Genomic DNA, 19669 nt, shown 5'->3' on the forward strand with positions numbered 1-19669 from the left:
GTTGGTGTCTGTACATATAGATGCAGATACTGATTTTCACAGTTTCCTTCTCTCTAGATGTAAATATAACTCTTCCCAGATGGCCTTGGTTTGTCTATCGTATGTCATAGTAAACAATGACATGTCATTTTTGGGGAGAAACAGGGGAGGAGGATGAGCACTTTCAGCGTCCGAGAGGAAGGCGATTGGGTCAGTCCTTCTCTGCTTTGCGCATCATCCTTGCCTGTTGCAGGAGGCCGTGATCACGGTGTTCTCCCAGGTTGAAGGTTTCCCTCACCCTCAGCCTCCGCTTGCCTCGGGAGCAGGGTTTGAGAGTCACAGCCCTGCTGAGAGGGGCAGCTAGAGGCTCTCTGTGGCTGAGGGCACTGACTTCCCACTCGGAGATGTTGGAGCTACCATGCGTCTGCAGGTCACCTCGTTCCGAGTCCACGTTCTGTGGGAAACTCAGCTTCTGCCTGTGTGCCCCTGAGGTGACCTCCACCTCAGATGGACCGCCTGAGTGCCTTCTACCCAGCCCTGCGACTCTGACCAGATGAAGAGCTTGCCAGGACCTCTCACAGCCTGTGCAGCTGCCTCTGGCCCCTGCTGCCCTTAGCAAGGCTGTTGCTGACTTGGAGTTTTGTTCTGAGCCCCTGTGTGTGGCCCTTCCGAGAGGCCTGCCCTGTGATCTGCTGAGCCCACAGCCAGCCTAGCCTGTCTCCCAGCTCCTCCTGAGCTGCTCTGGGCCCAAGTTGGAAGTGGCCAAAAGAATGACCTCTCCTGGGGTGGACAGTGTTCCCCCAGACCAGGAATCTGCTCCAGCACCCTGAGCCAAAGCATTTCTTCCCCTCCCAAGGGCCTGGGCTGGACCTAGAGACCAGACAGGGAGACCCGGTAAGCCCTTTCTCACTGTTCAGCCATGCACCCAACACTGACCCCTGCCCCACCCATGCCAGTCCAACAGGGGGCTCCAGGGACACCCAGAGAATAGTCCCTGCCCCACCCTCCAGAAGCAGACTGTGCAGAAGAGAGTCATGAAGAGACAAATACAAGAAAGGGTTCCAGGCAGTGATGGACGTGGACAGGAGGCAGAGGGGTGGCCCAGAGCAGGACCAGGGAGAGTCAGGGAGGGCTTCCCAAGGAGGCATCCCTGGAGTCGAGTCTTAAAGGATAAGTAGGAGTTCACGGCGTAGATGGAGTGAAAGAAGGGCTTTCTAGGCTGAGGAGCATCATTCAGGGAACTGCAGGTTGACCCAGAACTAGGTTTGGGGCAGAGGAGGGAAACAGTGGTGAGAGAGGAGATGGGCAGGGGCCAGATAGCTGGAAGGCCTGAATCCTGAGGACAGTGAGAACTGTTGAAGTGAATGGGGAAAGGAGGCCTGTAGCCCATATATGGGGTGGGGGGGGGGGGGTGGGCAGAGCAGAGCAGGCAGAGTAGGGTTGGCAGGTGGGTTCGTCACTGACACCTGCTCTGCCTGGCAATGCCTTCCCTGCACTGTATTGAGGATTGGGAGGTCCTGTCTGGGCTCTGCAGCAAAGTGCGCAGCAATTGATTGGTGATGTCTGCTGTGGCCGCAGGTGGAAGCAGGTGTACAATGCATCTGGTTAATCCCTCTGGACCAGAGCCAGCTCCCCACTTGTTCAGCCTGCCACCACCCCCAGACCCCAACCCCACCCTGCATTCTCACCACATGGGCCATGCCCTTTAGGGTTCCTTTGCTTGCCAAGTTCCTGGCCCTGGCTGGGAGGTCAAGGGTCCTGCATGGAACATCTCTGATCATCCCTCAACCCCCTATCCCACCATCTGGCCCTGAGCAGGGGCTGGAGGAAGTGTCCAAGGGGCGTGTTTGCTACCAGGAACTGGGATTGCTTGTTGCATAGCCGCTGCCACTGGCATCACAATCCCACATTCGACTTCAAAGCCGGGCCAGAGGGGGAGGATCATCCTGGGAGATGGGCTCAGGGTCTCTCTCCTCCGTCCATAGGTTCCCTCATCCAGGTGCCCATGTCGGAAAAGGGCAAGATCACCAGGGGGCGCCTGGGGTCTTTATCCCTAAAGAAAGAGGGCGAGCGACAGTGCTTCCTGTTTTCTAAGCATCTGATTATCTGTACCAGAGGCTCTGGTGGAAAACTTCACCTGACCAAGGTAAGGCCTGCAGGAGAGGAGCTGCAGAGGCTGGAGGTCCAGGGGCTCACAGCAGGCACTGCCCTGACCATGGGGTCCTGACTGACCCTGACCCTGGGCACAGATTGTGGCAAAGGGGTCGGAGATACGTGAGTGTACACGCACGCACCCTGGTTTGACAATGGGTTGAAATGAGCAGGCCATTGACTGATTTTCTACTGGAAAAACCATGGGAAGTGGGAAGGTGAGTATCAAGAGCCCCAAATGTGCCCCCCACAGCTGGGTACCAGGGCAGAGGAGCCAGGGGGTCTAAACAAGCCCCTAAAAGGCCCATGTGTGTGTGTGTATGCGCGTGTGTGTAAGGGGCAGGGGGGAGAATGGCACCTGGCTGAGCACCAGACCAGCACCCAGAGAGTTTCTCTCATCTCCAACCAAAAAGAGCTCAGACAGAGCCCCTCCCAACGCCTTCTCAGTTACTCACTCTACCAGCACAAGAGCACCGACTCGGCCAGGCAGCGCCTGCTGTCTGCTGAGGTGCTCACACACAGGGCCAGTCCTCAGGACCTCACAGCCCTACGTGAGACCCCACACAATCAGCTAACTGGCCCATCCCAAAGGTGGAGGGAAATAAGCACCTCACACCACCCTCCTGCTTCCTCAGAGACCCCAGGGCCTTGGCTCATGCCATCCCCTCAGCTGCACAGCCTTCTTTCTCCCCTGGCAGAGCTCCTCCACATCCTTCAAGGCCCACTCAGGTGCCACCTGCTGTAAAGCCTACACCCCAGGCAAAATCTACTGCTCCCAAACATGGCACCCTGCTCATCCCACCACTCTGAGCTCAGGATCTGGTCCCAGCTCTGTCTCTCACGCATGTGTAGTCCTGGAGAAGTCCTTGCCCCTGTCTCCACCTCAGTTCCTCATCTATAACATAGGGGTAACTGTCCCCCCAGAGGTGTGCACAGGTGCGAGCAGGTGGCGGTAGGTCTGCTCTGTGAGCATAGAGTGCTTGCCTCTGTGAGCAAGCATCTCTCCAGCACCGTGTCTGTCCCCATGGAAGCTCGCTTCAGGAGATTCAAATCTGAACACGCTATGGCCTGGAAAGGGCCTGAAGATGCCCTTAATTAAGCCAGAGCATTGGGGAGACCATTCTTCCACACCCTGGATGCCTGGCCTGGAGTCTCTCGCAGAGCTCAGGGATGAGGCAGTGGCTTTGGGGGGTGTGTTGCATGTTAACACGTCAGCAAGTTAGTTGGTTGGCTGCACAAGGGAAACTTAACTTACAAACACTGAATATTCCAGCTTCAACCAAATTATGGATCGAGGAAAGCTTTCATTGTTTATTGCCTCTGGACTTCCTCCTGTGGAGATCTCTGTCCAGGCTGGGGGCAGTTCCCAGCAGGAGGGGTCCATGGGGCAGGTTGAACCAGAGACCTTAAGGCAGCTTCCTAGTCTGAAAGCAGACGTTTTTATGTTTGTTACTTTTATCTTATTTTGGTTTGGGGGGTTCGTTTGAGTTTTTAAAAAGTCTTTCAGCATGCTAGTGAAGAACACGGAAGCAGAGTACTGCTCAGATCCTAGCACTGCCACTTAGCTGTGCACAACCTCACCGAGCCTCAGTTTACTTCTCTGCAAAATGGGAGTGAAAACGCCTACTTCAGAGGAGTGCTGTGAGGAGGGAGTGAGGGAGTGTGTGCAAAGCACGTTGTCTAGTGCCTGCCGCACTGTAAACGCTCAATAGGTAGCTGTCATTGTCACTCTTAATTACATAATAATGAACTTGTAATGATAATGATAGCAGGCCCTTGCATAATAATTACTATGGACCAGGCACTATCCCACATACTTTATGTATATGTACTTCCTACCACAACCCACTGAGGCAGATACTATTACTTTCCTTGTTTATGATGAAGGGAACTGAGATGTCTAGAAGAAGCCAGGAAGTAGCAGAGCTGAGCTTTGAACCCGGGCAGTCTGGCTCCAGAATCTGTGTTCTTAAACCATAAGCTAAAATTCAAACCACTTCTCTTTAAATACTGTAATTGGAAATAGAATGCATTAAGTCCCTTCTGAAAGGGGCATGCTACAAATCCACAAGATTTAAAACTACCATAAGAATTTTTTTGGACTTAAAAGTGAAAGAATGTCAGAACTAGATGGAGCTTTCAAGATCATCAAGCCCAGTGACATCACTGGGCAGGTTAGGGTCTAGCAAGACCTCGGGCTCACCCAAGGCCTCTGAAGAGTAAAGCAAGAGGCAGAACTCAGGATTTGGGGGCCCACTCTGGTGTTCTCTCCAGCGCCCCTCTGCCTCTCAGAAGGCAGCCTGCCCTGCGAACATGTTCCTATAGATTTGCCATATGGCCATAGGATAAGAATATGGTTGTCATCAGTTATTGTATTACTTATCTGTTGCTGTGTAACAAATTACCCCCAAACAGAGTGGCTTAAAACAAACATTTACTGTCACACTTTCTGTGGGTCAGGAAGTTGGGAGCAACTTAGCTGAGTAGGCATGGATCAGGGTCTCTCATGAGGTTGCAGTCAAGATGGCATCTGGGGCTGCCATCATCTGAAGGTGTGACTGGGCCTGGAGGACCCTTTTCCAATATGGCTTCCTCACATGGCTGTTGTCTGGAGGGCTAGTTCTTCATTTGTAGACCTCTCCTCATGACATGGCAGTTGTCTTCCCCCTGGAACAAGTGATCCAAAAGACAACAGGGAGCAAGCAGGAGGCTGCAGTCTCCACAGTTTAACACCATCACTTCCGCTTTATTCTTTCAATGAGAAGGGAGTCACTAAGTCCAGCCCACATTCAAGAAGAAGGGAAAGTAGGCTTCAACTTTTGAAGGGAGGAGTATCAAAGAATTTATGGGCCTATCTTACAACCACAACAGTTGTGCTTACTCTTATTTCTCACTACGGTATCAAGGAATCTCACATACTCAAGGATGGGGGGCATTTTTCCCACTATTTCCAACAACTGAAAACTAGTAACTGACCTTGGGCTGGGGTCAGGCCCCAAGGCTCTCTCTAGGCTCTCCCACTAACCTGCCAGGTGACCTTGGGCAAGACATTTACCTCTCTGATGTCTGATTTCATTCCTTCCTCTGTAAAATCAGAATAACAATACATGTGACAGGTCCATAAAATTGGCCTGTTTCCTTATGGGTAATTTGAGGAGGTTGGCTTAGAACAGGGGATTTCAAACTTCTGCAGATTTAGAGCTACGAAGTGATGCCTCAGAGTTGCTGCAGGGGCAAGAAGAGGCCAAACAGGCCAGATTCTGGCCCCTCTGCCCTCAGCTCAACCTTGACCCTCATTCAGGGAAGGCCTCTCTGAGACAATCCCATTTGATCCACTTTATTGGCTTCTTATATAAAGATAAAGTCCCTCAACTTAAAAAACAAAACGCCCACTTGGAATATAACATACACATCCATATGTGTTTGCACACGATGCTTGCCTTTAAAGTCCCTTCCTGCGCTGATACTCTGGACTCCTAAACTGTGTATCTCCTCCCTTCATGCACGGGGGGTGCTGCTCTTTTTCAGAATGGAGTCATATCCCTCATTGATTGCACCTTATTGGAGGACCCAGAAAGCACGGAGGAAGAAGGTAGGTTTTGAAGTTGCATGTGTGCCTGTGTGTGCTCACACAGATATACACACACATTCACACCCCCAAAGATTGAGCTCAGGCATCATTTTTGTTGGGAGGAAAGGAAGATGCTGAAGTGTGGTGGCCCCCCTCTTGGACCCAGTGAGGTCAGGCCTGGGTGTTTAGAGAAAGAGCTCCCTGGCCCAGCAGGTGATGGCCTTCATCTGCTTTCCTGATTCTTCCAAACTCCTTTGGCCCTTGGACTTGGCGCCGACAGATTTGGGGGTCACGGCACCTCAGTGAGCACCCTGCATTCGTGCATTCATGCATTAGGTGCACGGTGGCTCACTGGGCTGTGCAGAAGGTCAGGGAGCACTGGGCCCATCAGTGTCCTCGGTGGAAGAGGTCACATGTGCCACTAGCGGAGGGAGTTCAGGGGACTGTCCCCCGCAGTGGGGTTGAAGTGGACATAAGGGAGGCAAGACTTCTAGGAGAAGGGAGTGTGTGAGCAGGGCCTCAACAAACCAGAGGAGGTTAGACAGGAAGGTAGGGGGACGGCAGAGCCCTGGGCTTGGAAAGCCCCCATGTGGAGGTGTGCTGTGGGATTTCTCTCGCCAAGCATCAGAAGTGGGGGATGGAGTCAGTATTTTAGGTTGGGGGCGGGTTCATTATGTCTCTTGACTGGACCACAGTTGGTCCTTGTCTCACTTGTTCATAGCCAAGGCTCAGAGATGCCCTCTGGGTGCCCGGCCCTGGGGTGCACCAGCAGGACTCTCCATCCTTGCCTTTCCCAGCCTCTGGACCTTTGGGGCAGGGCTGTGTCTAAACCTCCTCAGATCCCAGTCCCACCATGACCTGGGCTCGGGCTTCCAGTTTGCTGGGACTGGGGCCTGGTCCCCATACACACTTGACAAACACACGTGCACTTACGCACACGCGCCTTGGTGAGCCCCAGCTGCAGCTGGGCTCTGTGCCTTTTATGCCCCTCCTGTGAGAGCCCAGCCAAGCAGCCCCACAAGGGCAGAATAAGTGTGTGCAGCCATTTACCTGGAGTGCTCTTATCAGCACCACCTTCTTGAATCTGGGCCACAGCTGGTCGGTGGACTGGGCTGGACATCTAGCTCAGTGTCCCCAAACCCAAAGTGGGAAATCCCAGACTCAAGTGGAATTGTCAGGTCCCAAAGCCCTTTTCCCTCCAGGCACAAGGCAGATCGGGGAATGACCCCAAGTGTCCCCCCACTCAACACACCCACACACAGACACCCTACTTTTCAGAGAAGCCAGCACCACCCCACCCCTGAGTCACTCCATGGAATGGGCTGTCCTGTGCCCAGCAAGGAGTTCTAACGTTCTCAGGTGTCAGAACTGGAGGACATCCGACGCCCAGAGGGGGAAGGCCGCCACCCCAAGGTCACATAGCCAGCAAGCAATATGGCAGGCCAGAGATGTAGCAGACCTTCCACAGCGTTCAACCTCATGGAGTGCACCCCCAGTTAACGTGGGGGAATTGAAAGGAATCCCTGAACTGTGATCTTAGTCTTTCCAAATGAACAGCTTACAAGAGTTCAAGGAACTTTTCAGGTTAAGAGCAGTAATAAAAATACCTGTAGGATTTACTTTGGTTTGGGGGAGACTGAACTGATTGTCCAGCCTTGTCCTTCAAAACTTAAGATTTGAATCTCCCGTTCTAGCCTGGCATCACCTTGGGGTAGCAGGAGGGTGGTTCTAGTCCTGACCTAGCAGCTGCCCCACTGGGGGTCTTGAGGAAGTCCTCACCTGGGACCTCAGCTCTCCATTGGTGTAATGAGGGCAGAAGGCTCCCCCGTGTTTCCTAAAGGCTCTTCCAGCTCTGAATCCGGAACTGTCCCTGTGTGTAGCTACTTCTGCACTCCGGGTCTTAGTTCCTCACCTTAGGAAAAAAGAAATGTTCTGAAACTAGCAAGTGGCCTGGAGCCCTATCGATGTAGTGCCTTACCCAGTGGGTAAGACAGGGTATCATTAAAATGGATTCCAACTCAAAAAGGGCCCACACTCACGCTGCTAACTCCATGTTTTGCAACTGGAAGCCAAAGGATCCAACCAAGACATAGAGCACTTGGATTTTAAGATCGGGGTGGAGCCAAAGGACTCCCCGTCCTTCACAGTCATCCTCGTGGCCTCATCCAGACAGGAGAAGGCAGCATGGACCAGTGACATCAGCCAGGTGAGCAGCATCACCTGTTCCTGAAAGCAGGCGGTCCCTTCAGGCCTAAGCTGGTTGGAGGCATGGGAGTAGCTGCCAGTTTCTAATAGAGAAGATGCAGGTGTCCTCCAGGGACGGCCCAACCAAGGCAGAGCCCAGCTCTCCCGCCCTGTTGGCAGAGTCCCCTGGGCCTTCCACAGAGTGTGATCTGGGAACCCCTTACATCTGGATCACCCCTACAGTGATTTTTAAAACTCCAGATTCCTGAGCTCCCCCAGAATCCCTACAGACTAGATGCGAATCTCTGCTTGGGGGCCTAGGAATCTGCATTTTAGCACGTGCTCCAGGTTGTTGGTATGCACAGAAAAATCTACACACTGTGACCCAAGGATGTTGGATATAGCAGAGCTAAGAGACAGCCAGCAGAGCTCAGTGTCAGCTATGCAGAGGAAAGGTTTACCCTCCCTCTTTGCCTGCGCAAGTGATACAGTCAGTCAGCCCAGGGAGCGTTACAGGAAGCACAACTTCCCGGGAAATAGCAAGCAGACCCAGAGGGCTGTGGGCACCTGTAGGACCAGGGCAGAGATGTGAGTCTGGAAAGAGGCTGTCAGCAGGAGGGGACTTCAGGCCCAAGACAGGCCTTTCCCTGGGCCAGCAAGGGCCTGTGACGGGTCAGCACAGCACAGCCCCATCCCAGCAGTGGAGGAATTCCTCCAGTGCCGTCTGCCCACAGTCTGCTCTCTGCAGAGTGGGTGAGCATGTTGGGAGCAGCTGACAGTGGAAGGAAGGGGACAGAGAGGCTGGAGATTTCCCCCATACAGAGCAGGGGGCCTAGGGGAGCTGTGTTTATGGAGAACTGGGGAGGCAGAGTCTTCGCTCTATTAAGGGTGACCTCTCTCTGCCCCTCGTTTTTATGCCCCACTTGCAGGTTGCCCTGACTGCCTGCTCCCCATCTTCTCTGGCCTGCCTGCACATCTCACAGTCCCAGAAGAGCGAGGCAGGGCAAGGATAATGTGTAGCAGGTGTCTGCTCTTTCTGAGTCTTACTATACTTCCTCCAAACACCCACCGTGCCCTGGAGAAACCTGGAAAGCCCGAATGTAGCCCTTTCGTGTCCCCAGGGAACCGTGACTGACAAAGGCTCAGGACTGCTCGGCTGGAGAGTGCCCACCGGTCCTCTGCCCTCCTAAGGGAGCATTGCTGATGCTAGCAGCGTTGGCCCCCAGCCCCTTCCCCAGGCTCTCTGACGCCTCCGGGAAGCTCTGATCCGTGGCCAGGTCCCTGCATTTCAGTGTTGCTGATAGAGCTAGAGCTACAGAGGGTCTAAGTGTGGTGGGTTGGAGAAGGTGGGCCAGGAAGTGCAACTGACAGAAACCTTCCTCTGGGAGGCCCCCAAAGAACTGGGGGCCTGGCCTTCACCAGGACACTGGGCCTTGGGCACCCACCGCCTATTGTGCCAGCCTCTCTCCGCCACTTCTCGGTGACTTTGACCCACCCTGACACACACATCCTCAGAACCAGAAGATTCTGTGGCGTGCCCCGTAGAGGCCTCCCCATCCCTATGCCAAAGAGGAAATCCTCATGTAGCAGAGATATGAAAGCTGGCCCAGGGGCCAGTGAGAAGGAAAAAAGCCCCTGCCACCAGATGTCTTTTCTTTTTGTTTGGGTGGGCACTTTTTATTCAAAGCAAAATTTGGATTTTGAGTTTTTTCAGAGGCTGAGTAAATGTACGATCTTCTGGTCCCCTAGTGCCAGCAACCTTGCCTCCCTGGGCAGGATTTTTACTATGGAAAACCATCAGAGCATTGGCACTGTGGTGGGCAGAGGACAGAAGGTGCAGGACAGCACTTGTGTGCAGGGGGCACAGAGGCCCTTCTGGGCTGGCCCCCAGGAGAGAGATCTCAGATCACCGTGGGTCTGATCTTGTCCTTGACATTGGACCTCAGAGGTCAGCAACACAGTGGCCAGGGTGAGATGCTTCCGTTTTGCAAACAACCCAATGAGGTAGGAGTCATTATGTTCATTTTGCAGATAAAGAAACTAAGGCTCAGGGAGGTCAAGTAAATCCCCAAGAGGTCACTGAGCTGGGACTTGACTTCCAACCAAAGTCCAAGAGATTCTCTGCATTGACCCTGCCCTTACCTGGACAATGCCCTTGAGGTTTGAGGACCCTGTGTCAGGACCAGGCATGTGAACCTGTCACTCAGCAGAGCTCCTGCTGGGCCTAGTTCCCAGAATGGAGACCGAGCCTCTGACCCCAGGGTCCTCTCTCTGATTCCAGTGTGTGGATAATATCCGGTGCAATGGGCTCATGATGAACGCGTTTGAGGAGAATTCCAAGGTCACTGTGCCACAGATGATCAAGTAAGTGCCTTTAACCCCATCTTGACCAGACCGTGTTTCAGAGACTGAGGGCCACACAGTGACAGCAAGCCAGGTTTTTGGGTATTTGCTTGTCTGTCTTGAATTAATGTCTGTTTGGATGATAGCTTTGGCTTAGTTTTTGTTGATTTTTTTTTTGAAATCTGGATTTTTGTATTAGGCTGTTTAAAATATAACATGAGGAATGAAATTTTATGCACTCTTTCTTTTTTTTAATAACTATTTTTCTTTTCCTAATTAAAAAATGAGGACACTTCAAAAATGCAGGCTCCAGGGCCACTGTGTTTGTTTGAACCACCCTGGGGTCAGGGGGGCTGGCCTCCTGCTGAACTCAGCTCTCTGAGCCCCTGGGTACCAGGCAGGCTTCTCCTCCAGGGTCTGCTCGCCTCACCCCTGCCCCTCGCCCTCCTTCCTGCCACACTGGGGTGGCCCACTGGCTCTCTGGCATCCACCCAAACCTCGATTCCCAAGCCTGCTGTGCCCACCTGGCACACACCAGGACCCAGCTCCCACCTGGGTACTTTGCTGCTGCCCAGAACAAGCACTTGGGTGACCCGCCGCTTCTCTGCTGCTTCAGGCGTGTGCTATGAGTAACCGCAGGTGCATTATTTAGCCAAGTATGTGAAAGTTCCCCAGCTGCCACCATTATGGTGGCAGGTCTGATGAAGCGAGCACTTGGTAAACCTACAGTGTGCCAGGAGTTAGGCACTAGCCTAGGCACTTCATGGCCACCAGGCCTTTTAAGCCTCTGGATGAGTTTGTGAGGTATCATTCCTCCCCATGACCACACTGTTTAACAGCTAAAGGTGGTGAAGTCCAGAAGGAAGGTTTTGAAGGCAACAGCCCTGATCCACAGCTCTGGCTCTGTGTGTGACTATGGAAAAGTCACTTAACCTTCCTGAGCTTGGGTTTCTCATTTGTAAGTGGGAGATGATAATACCTCCTGGATTTGTTTCAATGATCAAATAAAAATCAGATGTAGAATTATGGTTAAATGTGTGGTGGGTGCTTACTCATTTTCTACCAAGAATGCATGTTGGGGCAGTAAAAGTGAGCAGATGAGACCAAAATAAAGTCACCTATGAAAAAAATAACAAAATTTTAAGCTATGACAGTGATAAAGGGAATGGAATGTCCAGATAAAATGACAACTCTGAGGACGTGTACACCCCCAGGCTCAAGCCTGGCCTCCCCAGCAGGAGTAACCCATGGGCAGCATCCCCTCCGTGAGGGCACTGGAGAGCAGAGATGAGCAGGCATGTCCTCTGTCCTTGGGGAGTTCACCATTTCCTGAGAGAAAGAGACAGAGAAAGAAATTATAAAACACTGCAGTGAGTGCTATAAAATAAAGTTTGTGTGGTGCTGGGAGGGTTCAGAAGACGAGTGACAAGTTCACCTGGCACAGTTGGGGAAGACTTCCCAGAGAACGGAACATCGGAACTGGCCTTGAAGGATAAGTTAGGGTTTACTGAATGATGGAAGGGGCAGGGCATTCTGGGAAGAGAGAACAGCATGAACAAAGGCACAGAGGCAGGAGAGCACATCTGTGTTTGAGGAATGATAAACAGTTCCATGGGGCTGCAGGGTTGGGAGAATGGTGTGTCATACGGGAAATAACCTTGATGCAATTGTAGCCTCCAGTGTCACTACCAGACAAACTATCCCAGAGGTCTTGGAACAGATAGGCTCACAGACTGAATTCAGATGCTTGACTGTACAGCCTGGTGAATCAATGTTAAACACATAGTGAGAAGCCAGGGGAAGAGATGGGCTAGTAGGTTAGGCTAGAGTGCATGTTCCACTTGGTACACAAACTGGATACGCAGTGCTCACTGTCCTGCTTCTCTCCCTGCCCCATCAGCCTTCCCTGCTGATGGAGTGGCTACAAGGACCAGGATTGAAGCTTGACCAAGTGGATACAACAGATGGAAGGTGCCCGGGCCAGTGGCACATGCTTGCTCTATCCGAGGTGTCAGGGCGAGTATACCTGGCCACAGCTGCAGCTCACCAGTTAGCCAGAAGAACAGTTATGGGTTTATCTACATTTCTGGGGCAGATGGTAAAGGGCCAGAATGGGTGTCGCCAATGGGTGGCTGCCTTAAGACATGAATAGTGAGTGTCCCCTCTGCCTCATGAATGTTAAGTGTAGCATGACTACTTGTGCCTCATAAAAATTTAGTGCCCACTTGGTCCTTCCTTCCCTTGCTATGCTCAGCACATGTGCTCTCTACTTAGTTGATATGCGGCTCCAGGTCTCACAAGCTGTATGTTCCTTCGTCTATCCTCCTTGTTCGTTTCTCTTATTTTTCATAGCACAATTGGATTTTCTTAAATAATGTAGTGACCCACCCTCCATTGTGAACAATGGGGCTGGAGACGTGGGCAGGAGTCAGATAATGGAAATGTGACAGGCAGGATTAGATTTTCTTCTGTAGGTGTTAGGGTTGCACCCAGGGGAGCAATGGGCTTCCCATGGTGGCCACTCTGACAGGGAGTGAGTAGGGATGGAGAGCCTGGCTGCAAAAAGGCATTGGTGCTGTATAGCTGGAGGGTCAGTGGCCAGGGCACATTCTCTAAATATGTCTCCCATAAGCCTCTGAGCTTCTGGCAAGGTCTCCATGTCAGATATCCTACCCTGTTTGCAGACTGTGAGTCAAGAGCATCCTGGTTTTTGGTTTACAGCACAAAGAGGCATCAAGTCCCATATTTAAATCCCATGCGTCCTGAGTCCTCCTGCTTCTTCCTAACACAGTGCATCTGGGCCCTCTGGTGGGTGGGTGCTGGTGTGCAGGGTCTGAGAGGAGGGTCCCAGAGAATGACGAGTGTTGGACCACCAGCAACCCAAAGAGCTGAGGAGTCTCTTTCCACCTGCCCCAGGCTCCAGGGTGCTGAGGTTCTGCCCCAAAGTGTGACCTCAAGGACAGATAAACCCAAGGCAGGCCCCTCTCCCTGGGGAAGCAGGAAAAGGGAGCCCTTTCCCATCAAGCCCAGACCTTTCCTCGATGCCTGGGAGGCCGGAACACCACTGGAGCTTCCAGCAAGAAGTGTTGGAAGAGCAAAGAGAGAGGCAGCGCTGAATTTACGGTCAGAAAATGCTGACCTTGTAAGGGACTAAAGACCCCTTCTGGCAGGGATGGCAAATATCTGGCACACAAGCCAGCCATCTCCAATCCAGAACCCATGGCAGACCTTACTAATGGGTCACAGGACTCTTAGGCTGAGCCTGGAATCGTCGGCACAGCCCCAGGCAGCTACTGCCAGTCCATCAGAACTGACATCCAGGATGACACCTGTGCCTACCCCCGCCATAGCGCACCTGCCATCTTACAGAGAGGAAAGTCAAGTCCAGAATAAGTTTACTGGATGTTGGAGTTGCCAGAGGCGCTGTAACCAACAGTGATTACAAGGTTTGGAACAAAGAAGGGGAAAGGGGAGGTTTATAGAAAGGGGACAGCTTTTCTCGCTTTCTCTACCCCTTCACATGGCAAAAGGAGCCCAAAGAGAAGGTACCAGAAGCAAACACTTGTCAGAGGGGCCCAATAATCACCATTAGGATGCCAGGCCTGGGCTGGACACTTCAGGATCCATGGTGTGTGAGGAGTTGTACTCTCCTAGAAGGTGCAGCCCCATGGAGGAGAATTGGCTCCGCTGGGGAGTCCCGTCAGCGCCGGGGCGGGCGCAGCTCCTCTGAGGCGTGCCCAGCGAGTCCTCCCAGTTGTGGGCGCTTTCCCTGCCAGTTCTCTTGCAGCGCTGCTTCTCCACGGCTCCACTTCTTCCCTTAGAGACTTGTAGCGAGCTGGCTGGATCCTCTCTCGTCTGTTCCGTGTTGTTTGCATTTTCTCTTACCATTCGAATCTCTTTATCCTTCCCTGAGTTCTAAGAGACTTTCTTAAATTTGTTTACTATGTCCCTCAGGTGATTTTTCTAAGTGTCCAATCGGCTGTTTCTGGCTTTCCTGTCCTTTGATTGAGCATCCTATCTTTCTTTTTCAGGAAATCTTTCTGAGTTCAGATTATTCCCTCTTCATGGTAGCTTCTCAAGCTTCTGTTGATGGGATGTATATTTCCCTGGACTCGTGGACACATGAGCCGGAAGTCTTCTAAACTGTCCTGTGTCTTGCAGCAGGCTGCTTTAGAAGGAATCATTCCCTCTGTTTCTTCAGGATGGTCTTTTCAAACTGCAGTGTCTTTGAGGCTCTGTGCTTTTTTCTGTATTTTTCTCATCCTGAAAAGAAATCCCCACTGCCTGGCTCATTGGAGACACTCGATGAAGGTTGTTTCTCTAGTCATTAATGTTTCAAATCCCATGGATTTTTCCAAAGAAAGGCCTTTAAGGACAGTGTGAAGGAGTGGATCCATCCAGTCCGCTCCCTTCTTCTGAGCACTGTCTGCATCCTGAGTGGGAGACACCCTCTAAAGAGCCGGTGACTTCAGAGTCCAATTCATTTACCACCCGCTGAACACCAGGCTGGGTTCTAGGCCCCTTAGGTCACTTATTTTATTAAATCCTTGCATAAGTCTTGGGAGGTAGATCTTATTATTTCCTCTTTAACTGAGGTCTAGAGAGTAAGTACTTTGTCTAAGGACACACAGGAAACAAGGGTCACAGGTGTCATTTGAACCTGTATATTCCAATTCCAAGCCTTGTATTCTTCCCACTCCACCACAGATGCTAAAGCTGTTCTTGCCAGGACAACCTTTATGGGCTGAATTCATGTTTCTTTATTTGTTCCCCTGTAAGCTCATTATGTTAAGATTTCCAGGCTTATCCTTTCAGTAATATCATGTATTTATTTATTTATATTTTCTTCTAATCATATCCCACCAGAACACAAAAGAGATTTAAGGCCACCTCCTAAATGCATATAAAGACAACTAGATAAAATACAGTTGTGAGTGTGTAAGGATTAAGGGCAAACAGAAAATAAGGAAGGAAAAATAAAATAAGGCCCAGAGGAGGTTAACTGCGCTTGCTAGAAGTGAGCACTTAGACGTGATTCCAAGTTCTTGGCAGTCAAAACAAAAAGGAAAACGTGATTACAAGGATTCACAATGTCCAGAACACAAAAAACCACAGTTGCTCAAGAGTCATGATAGCATCCATTTCCATGGTTTCAGCACAAGAGGGTGCTGTGTGGAGCTACCACCATGCCCAGGAGAGATGACTGATCTCAAACTCACACAGGGCTGAGAGAAAGACTTGTGGAAGTCTTGTTTTTTTTATCGCAGTAAAATTAGTTTATAACATTATATAAATTTCAGGTGTACATCATTATATTTTGATGCCTGTGTAGATCACATCATGTTCACCTGTGGAAGTTTAGACCCAGCTCAGCCCTCGGGTCCTCAGCACGCTATGGTCTGGTTGACTGTATTACCTGTCCTCACATCTTGGCAGCCTGAGAGGAATGGGGCTTGCTGCTACCAGATCTGATTCAGAAGGTCCCACTAGAGGACGTACATTCCTCTAACTTGACTCAGATTCTCAGCGCCCGCAGAAATCACTTTGGCCAGGGATGAAGGATTCTGATAGATCCAGTCCAGGACACCCGCCCACCCATGAGGGTTTCTCTTTTAGTCAAATACTCGGAGTCTAGCTGATCTACTGCTGGCTAAAGACTGACCCTAATACTTTAATAGGCAGCCAAGGTGAGGTCAAGGAGGGGATGATCTCCCCTTCCAAAGGCTAAAAATGTTTGAGAGACATAAACTGCTAAGAAATCCACCCCACCCTGGCACAGGGGCTGGAGGTTCATGACAAATGCCCATCGCAGAACCAGCTTCATCCTTAGCAGCTCTTTGCAACTAAGGGGGGAGAGGTGGCAGCAGGTTGCTGGTGGGAGAGACAACTAGTAACAAAAATTAGTAGGATTTTCAGACAAAAAAAAAATTAGACTCTTGGGGATCTAACTCGGCTATTTGTTATATCTGCTGACTCTTGCTCATGGTGGCTTGATTTCTCGTGTGGTTCTTAATTTTGGATTGTGTGCTCATTTTCAGGAGGGATTTATCTGTGAATGTCTTGTAGAGCCTGGGTGAGTGGTACCCTTCCAGAACAGTTTTGCGTTTGTTTCCACCCAGTACCCCAGAGGCATTACAGCCTGTGACCACTTTTTTATAGTCTTTGTTTGAGGTTCCCAGGCCACAGAGGTAGTACATATTTGTATTCCAAAACCACTGGGAGGGCAAATACTACATTCTCGAAGGAGCTTTGTGCTGCTTCCTCCCCCCAGAGCCTGGGCTAAAACAGAAAACTTGCCATCTCCCTTTCCTGATGGGTAGATTTTCTCTAGGCCACTTTTCACTGAGTGTGTAGTCCTTCAAGAGTCTCGGCTTTACACAGCTCCCTCCTCTGGCGGGCCAGGCCTCACCTGCTTCCCTGCTGACACCCAAGACACTTGGTACCCAAGAGCAGCAGAGGCCCTAAAGGCAGCTAAAGCATTGCTGGTTTCCAAATTTCTCTTCATTTTTGGCCCCTGGGAATTTCCCTTATATCTGTTTTGCCCCTGCTTATATTTTTATTGAGATATAATTCATATAACATAAAACTCACCATTTTAAAGTGTACAATGCAGTGAGTTTTAGCATATTCACTATGTTGTGCAACCATCACCACTATCTAATTCTAGAATATTTCCATCACCCCAAACAGAAACTCCATACATCTCAGCAGTCAGTTCCGATTCCCCCCTCCCCCCATCCTCTAGCAGCCACCAATCTACTTTCTTCATCTGTAGATTTGTCTGTTATGGACATTTCATATAAATGAAATCATACAATATGTGGACTTTTATGACTCCTTTCACTTAGCATGTTTTCAGGATTCATCCATCTTGTGACATATACAGCACTTCATTCCTTTTTATAGCTGAATAATGTTCCATTGTGTGGCTATACCACATTTTGTTTATCCGTTCATCAGTTGATGGACATTTGAGTTGTTTCCACTTTTTGGCAATTATGAATAATGCTGCTATGAACATTCGTGTCCACGTTTTTGTATGAACAGATTTCCCTTATATCTTGTGGATCCAGCAGCACATTATTTTTAAGTTTGTTATATTTTATTCAATATTTCTAGGAGTTTTATAATATCAGATTTTTAGGATTTTGTTGGGAAAAGAAGTTGCAGCCCATTCTTCCTCAATGTCATCCTTACAAAGCTTTTCCTGTTCCATAATAAGCCAACCAGTCCTTCAGCAGTCCATCCATCTTTGGCTGTTGGTGTGCCGGGGAGACAGTGATGGGTTGGCCATGGCCCAGCCCTCAGGGAGTTCGCTGCTGGTGGGGGAGACAGCCATAGGCTCAGACATCTTCAAACCCAAGTCACCCCTTGGTCCTTTCTCCCTCCCCAGGTCTGATGCCTCCTTATATTGTGATGACGTGGACATTCGCTTCAGCAAAACCATGAACTCCTGCAAAGTGCTGCAGATCCGGTATGCCAGTGTGGAGCGGCTGCTGGAGAGGCTGACGGACCTGCGCTTCCTGAGCATCGACTTCCTCAACACCTTCCTGCACTCCTACCGTGTCTTCACCACCGCCGTCGTGGTCCTGGACAAGCTCATCACCATCTACAGGAAGCCCATCAGCGCAATCCCCGCCAGGTGGGCAGACCCACGGGCTAAGGCTGACTTCTCCTCCCAGACAGATCCACAGATCTTCCAGGCCTAGAAGAGAAACTGAGCTTGGCATCAGAGTGGTCAGGGAGAGGCTGTAACCTGAGCTGAGGGGATGTAGGGCACCCCCAGGAACCGAGCCAGCCCTCTGCAAAGAGGAGGGGAGGGTTGGCCTGCCTCATGCCACCGCTCAGTCCCAGCCTTCTCCACCTCCTCCTACAGGCTCCTGGGGTGGGGTAGAGTTTGAGGGGTACCCATTGCCCTCTCCTCCCTGCTCTCACCTCTTAGGCCCCTCCTTGAAGCATAGGGCCCACCCCTCTCCAAAGGACAGGGCTTTCCCGCCTTCCCCATTGAAGAAAGAAAGAAAAACAAGAAGGGGGGAATAAAGAGAACGAGGGAGGAGCGAAGAAAGAGACAGAGAGAGAGAGAATCTTCACCCTTCTCTGCTCAGACCACGTCCTGCTCTGAGAGAAGAGGGAGCCCCTTTGGCACACTTGGAGTGATACCACATATGGAGGCAGGCTGTCACAGCCTTGGCTTCAAGTTCTTCTCTTCCATCTACATCGTCACAGCTCAGCCCTGTGCCGGACCATCTGGGACTCAGAAAGGCCAAGAGACTTTCCCAAAGTCCCTAGCAGTCTGTGGCTGAGTGGGGACTTGAACCCAGAGCCTTGGGCTTGTTGAGCCCCTTGCAGGTACCCCTGTCTGAGTCTGAGTAACAGGCAGGGTGGAAGTGGCCCATATTTCCCTTTCCCTCCTGTGCCCCTCACTTCCCTGCTCCCACCAGTGTTCAACTATACACCCCAAGCCCAGCCAAGCCTTGAGGGGCCTGGTGGGGTCGCTGTGAGCCCTGTGAATGCCCTGTGAACCCTGCCAGGCGAGACTTCCAAGGACAGGCACAGCCCACGTCACAGGGTCAATGCTCGACTGGCTGAGGCCTAAGGCCAACCCAAAGAGCCAGCCTCAGAACTTCAAAGTTTGTAGGACTGTATGGATGGGGAAATCGCCAGTCCAGCTGCTGGGCACCCAGACTCTTAGTCAAACAAAAATGTTTACCCCCATCTCACCAAATGATCACCTAGCCAAGGGTAGTGCCAATGACGAACTGGGGAAGTGGTGTCAAATCCAGTGAGGCCGTGCCTGCAGCCCAGTTTGAGATATGTAAGGGAGGTATTTTCCCTGCCATTTAGCAGAGAGAAAACGTGGAGCACTGAGTGATGAGGGAGTTGCCTCAGGCTACCCAGCAGCAGGTCAGGTCCAGGGACAGGATCTAGGCCCCTGATGGACGTCACTGCTCCAAGAGGGACCTGTCAGGAATGGGAGGGGCCAGCAGGTACTTTCCTTTGCTGCCCAGACCTCGGTTGTACACGGCCAAGCCTCAGAATCCCCAGTGAGTGCTCACCCCCCGACACCAGGCAAGACATGGGGCCAGAGCCTCAGCTCGAGGGCTGTCTGGAGCAGAGCTCCTGAATCACACCAACTCTCCAGGGCTACTCAGAGGCCACACTGCTCCCAAATGCCAGCCCAGGACATAAAGAGGCACCAGAGGCCTGGAGGCTCTAACCATCTCTCCTCCCACCCCACACCTCTGCTGCCAGAGCAGCCCGTCTGCCCAGAGTACACCTCCGTACCCTCCCCAGGTCCCTCCCTCTGCAACCCCCCCCCCCACCCAGTGCTCACCATCCACCTGCTCAGGCCTCATCAGGGCACAGTGGGTCCTGCCTCTCTGCTCTGAACTTCTGGAGCCACCGCAGTCAGTTTCCCAGGCCCCTGAGAAAGCAGGAGAA

The 19669-nt window shown here is 51.4% G+C and overlaps 1 protein-coding gene across 4 annotated transcripts in view; it reads left to right on the forward strand.

The window, feature by feature from the left end:
* RASGRF1 (Ras protein specific guanine nucleotide releasing factor 1) overlaps positions 1-19669 on the forward strand; it is a 112556-nt gene that overhangs the window by 58841 nt on the left and 34046 nt on the right. For all 4 annotated transcript variants that reach the window (XR_006522625.2, XM_014856406.3, XM_070497402.1 and 1 more), the window contains exons 10-14: positions 1965-2125; positions 5659-5722; positions 7771-7907; positions 10167-10249; positions 17622-17870. Coding sequence is in view for 3 of the 4 variants with exons in the window: in XM_014856406.3 (XP_014711892.1) it covers positions 1965-2125; positions 5659-5722; positions 7771-7907; positions 10167-10249; positions 17622-17870 (694 nt within the window). In the remaining variant the exon portion in view is untranslated. The remainder of the gene's footprint in view (positions 1-1964; positions 2126-5658; positions 5723-7770; positions 7908-10166; positions 10250-17621; positions 17871-19669) is intronic.

This window comes from Equus asinus, chromosome 2 (assembly GCF_041296235.1).
Source record: "Equus asinus isolate D_3611 breed Donkey chromosome 2, EquAss-T2T_v2, whole genome shotgun sequence".
NCBI classification, from domain to species: Eukaryota; Metazoa; Chordata; class Mammalia; order Perissodactyla; family Equidae; genus Equus; species Equus asinus.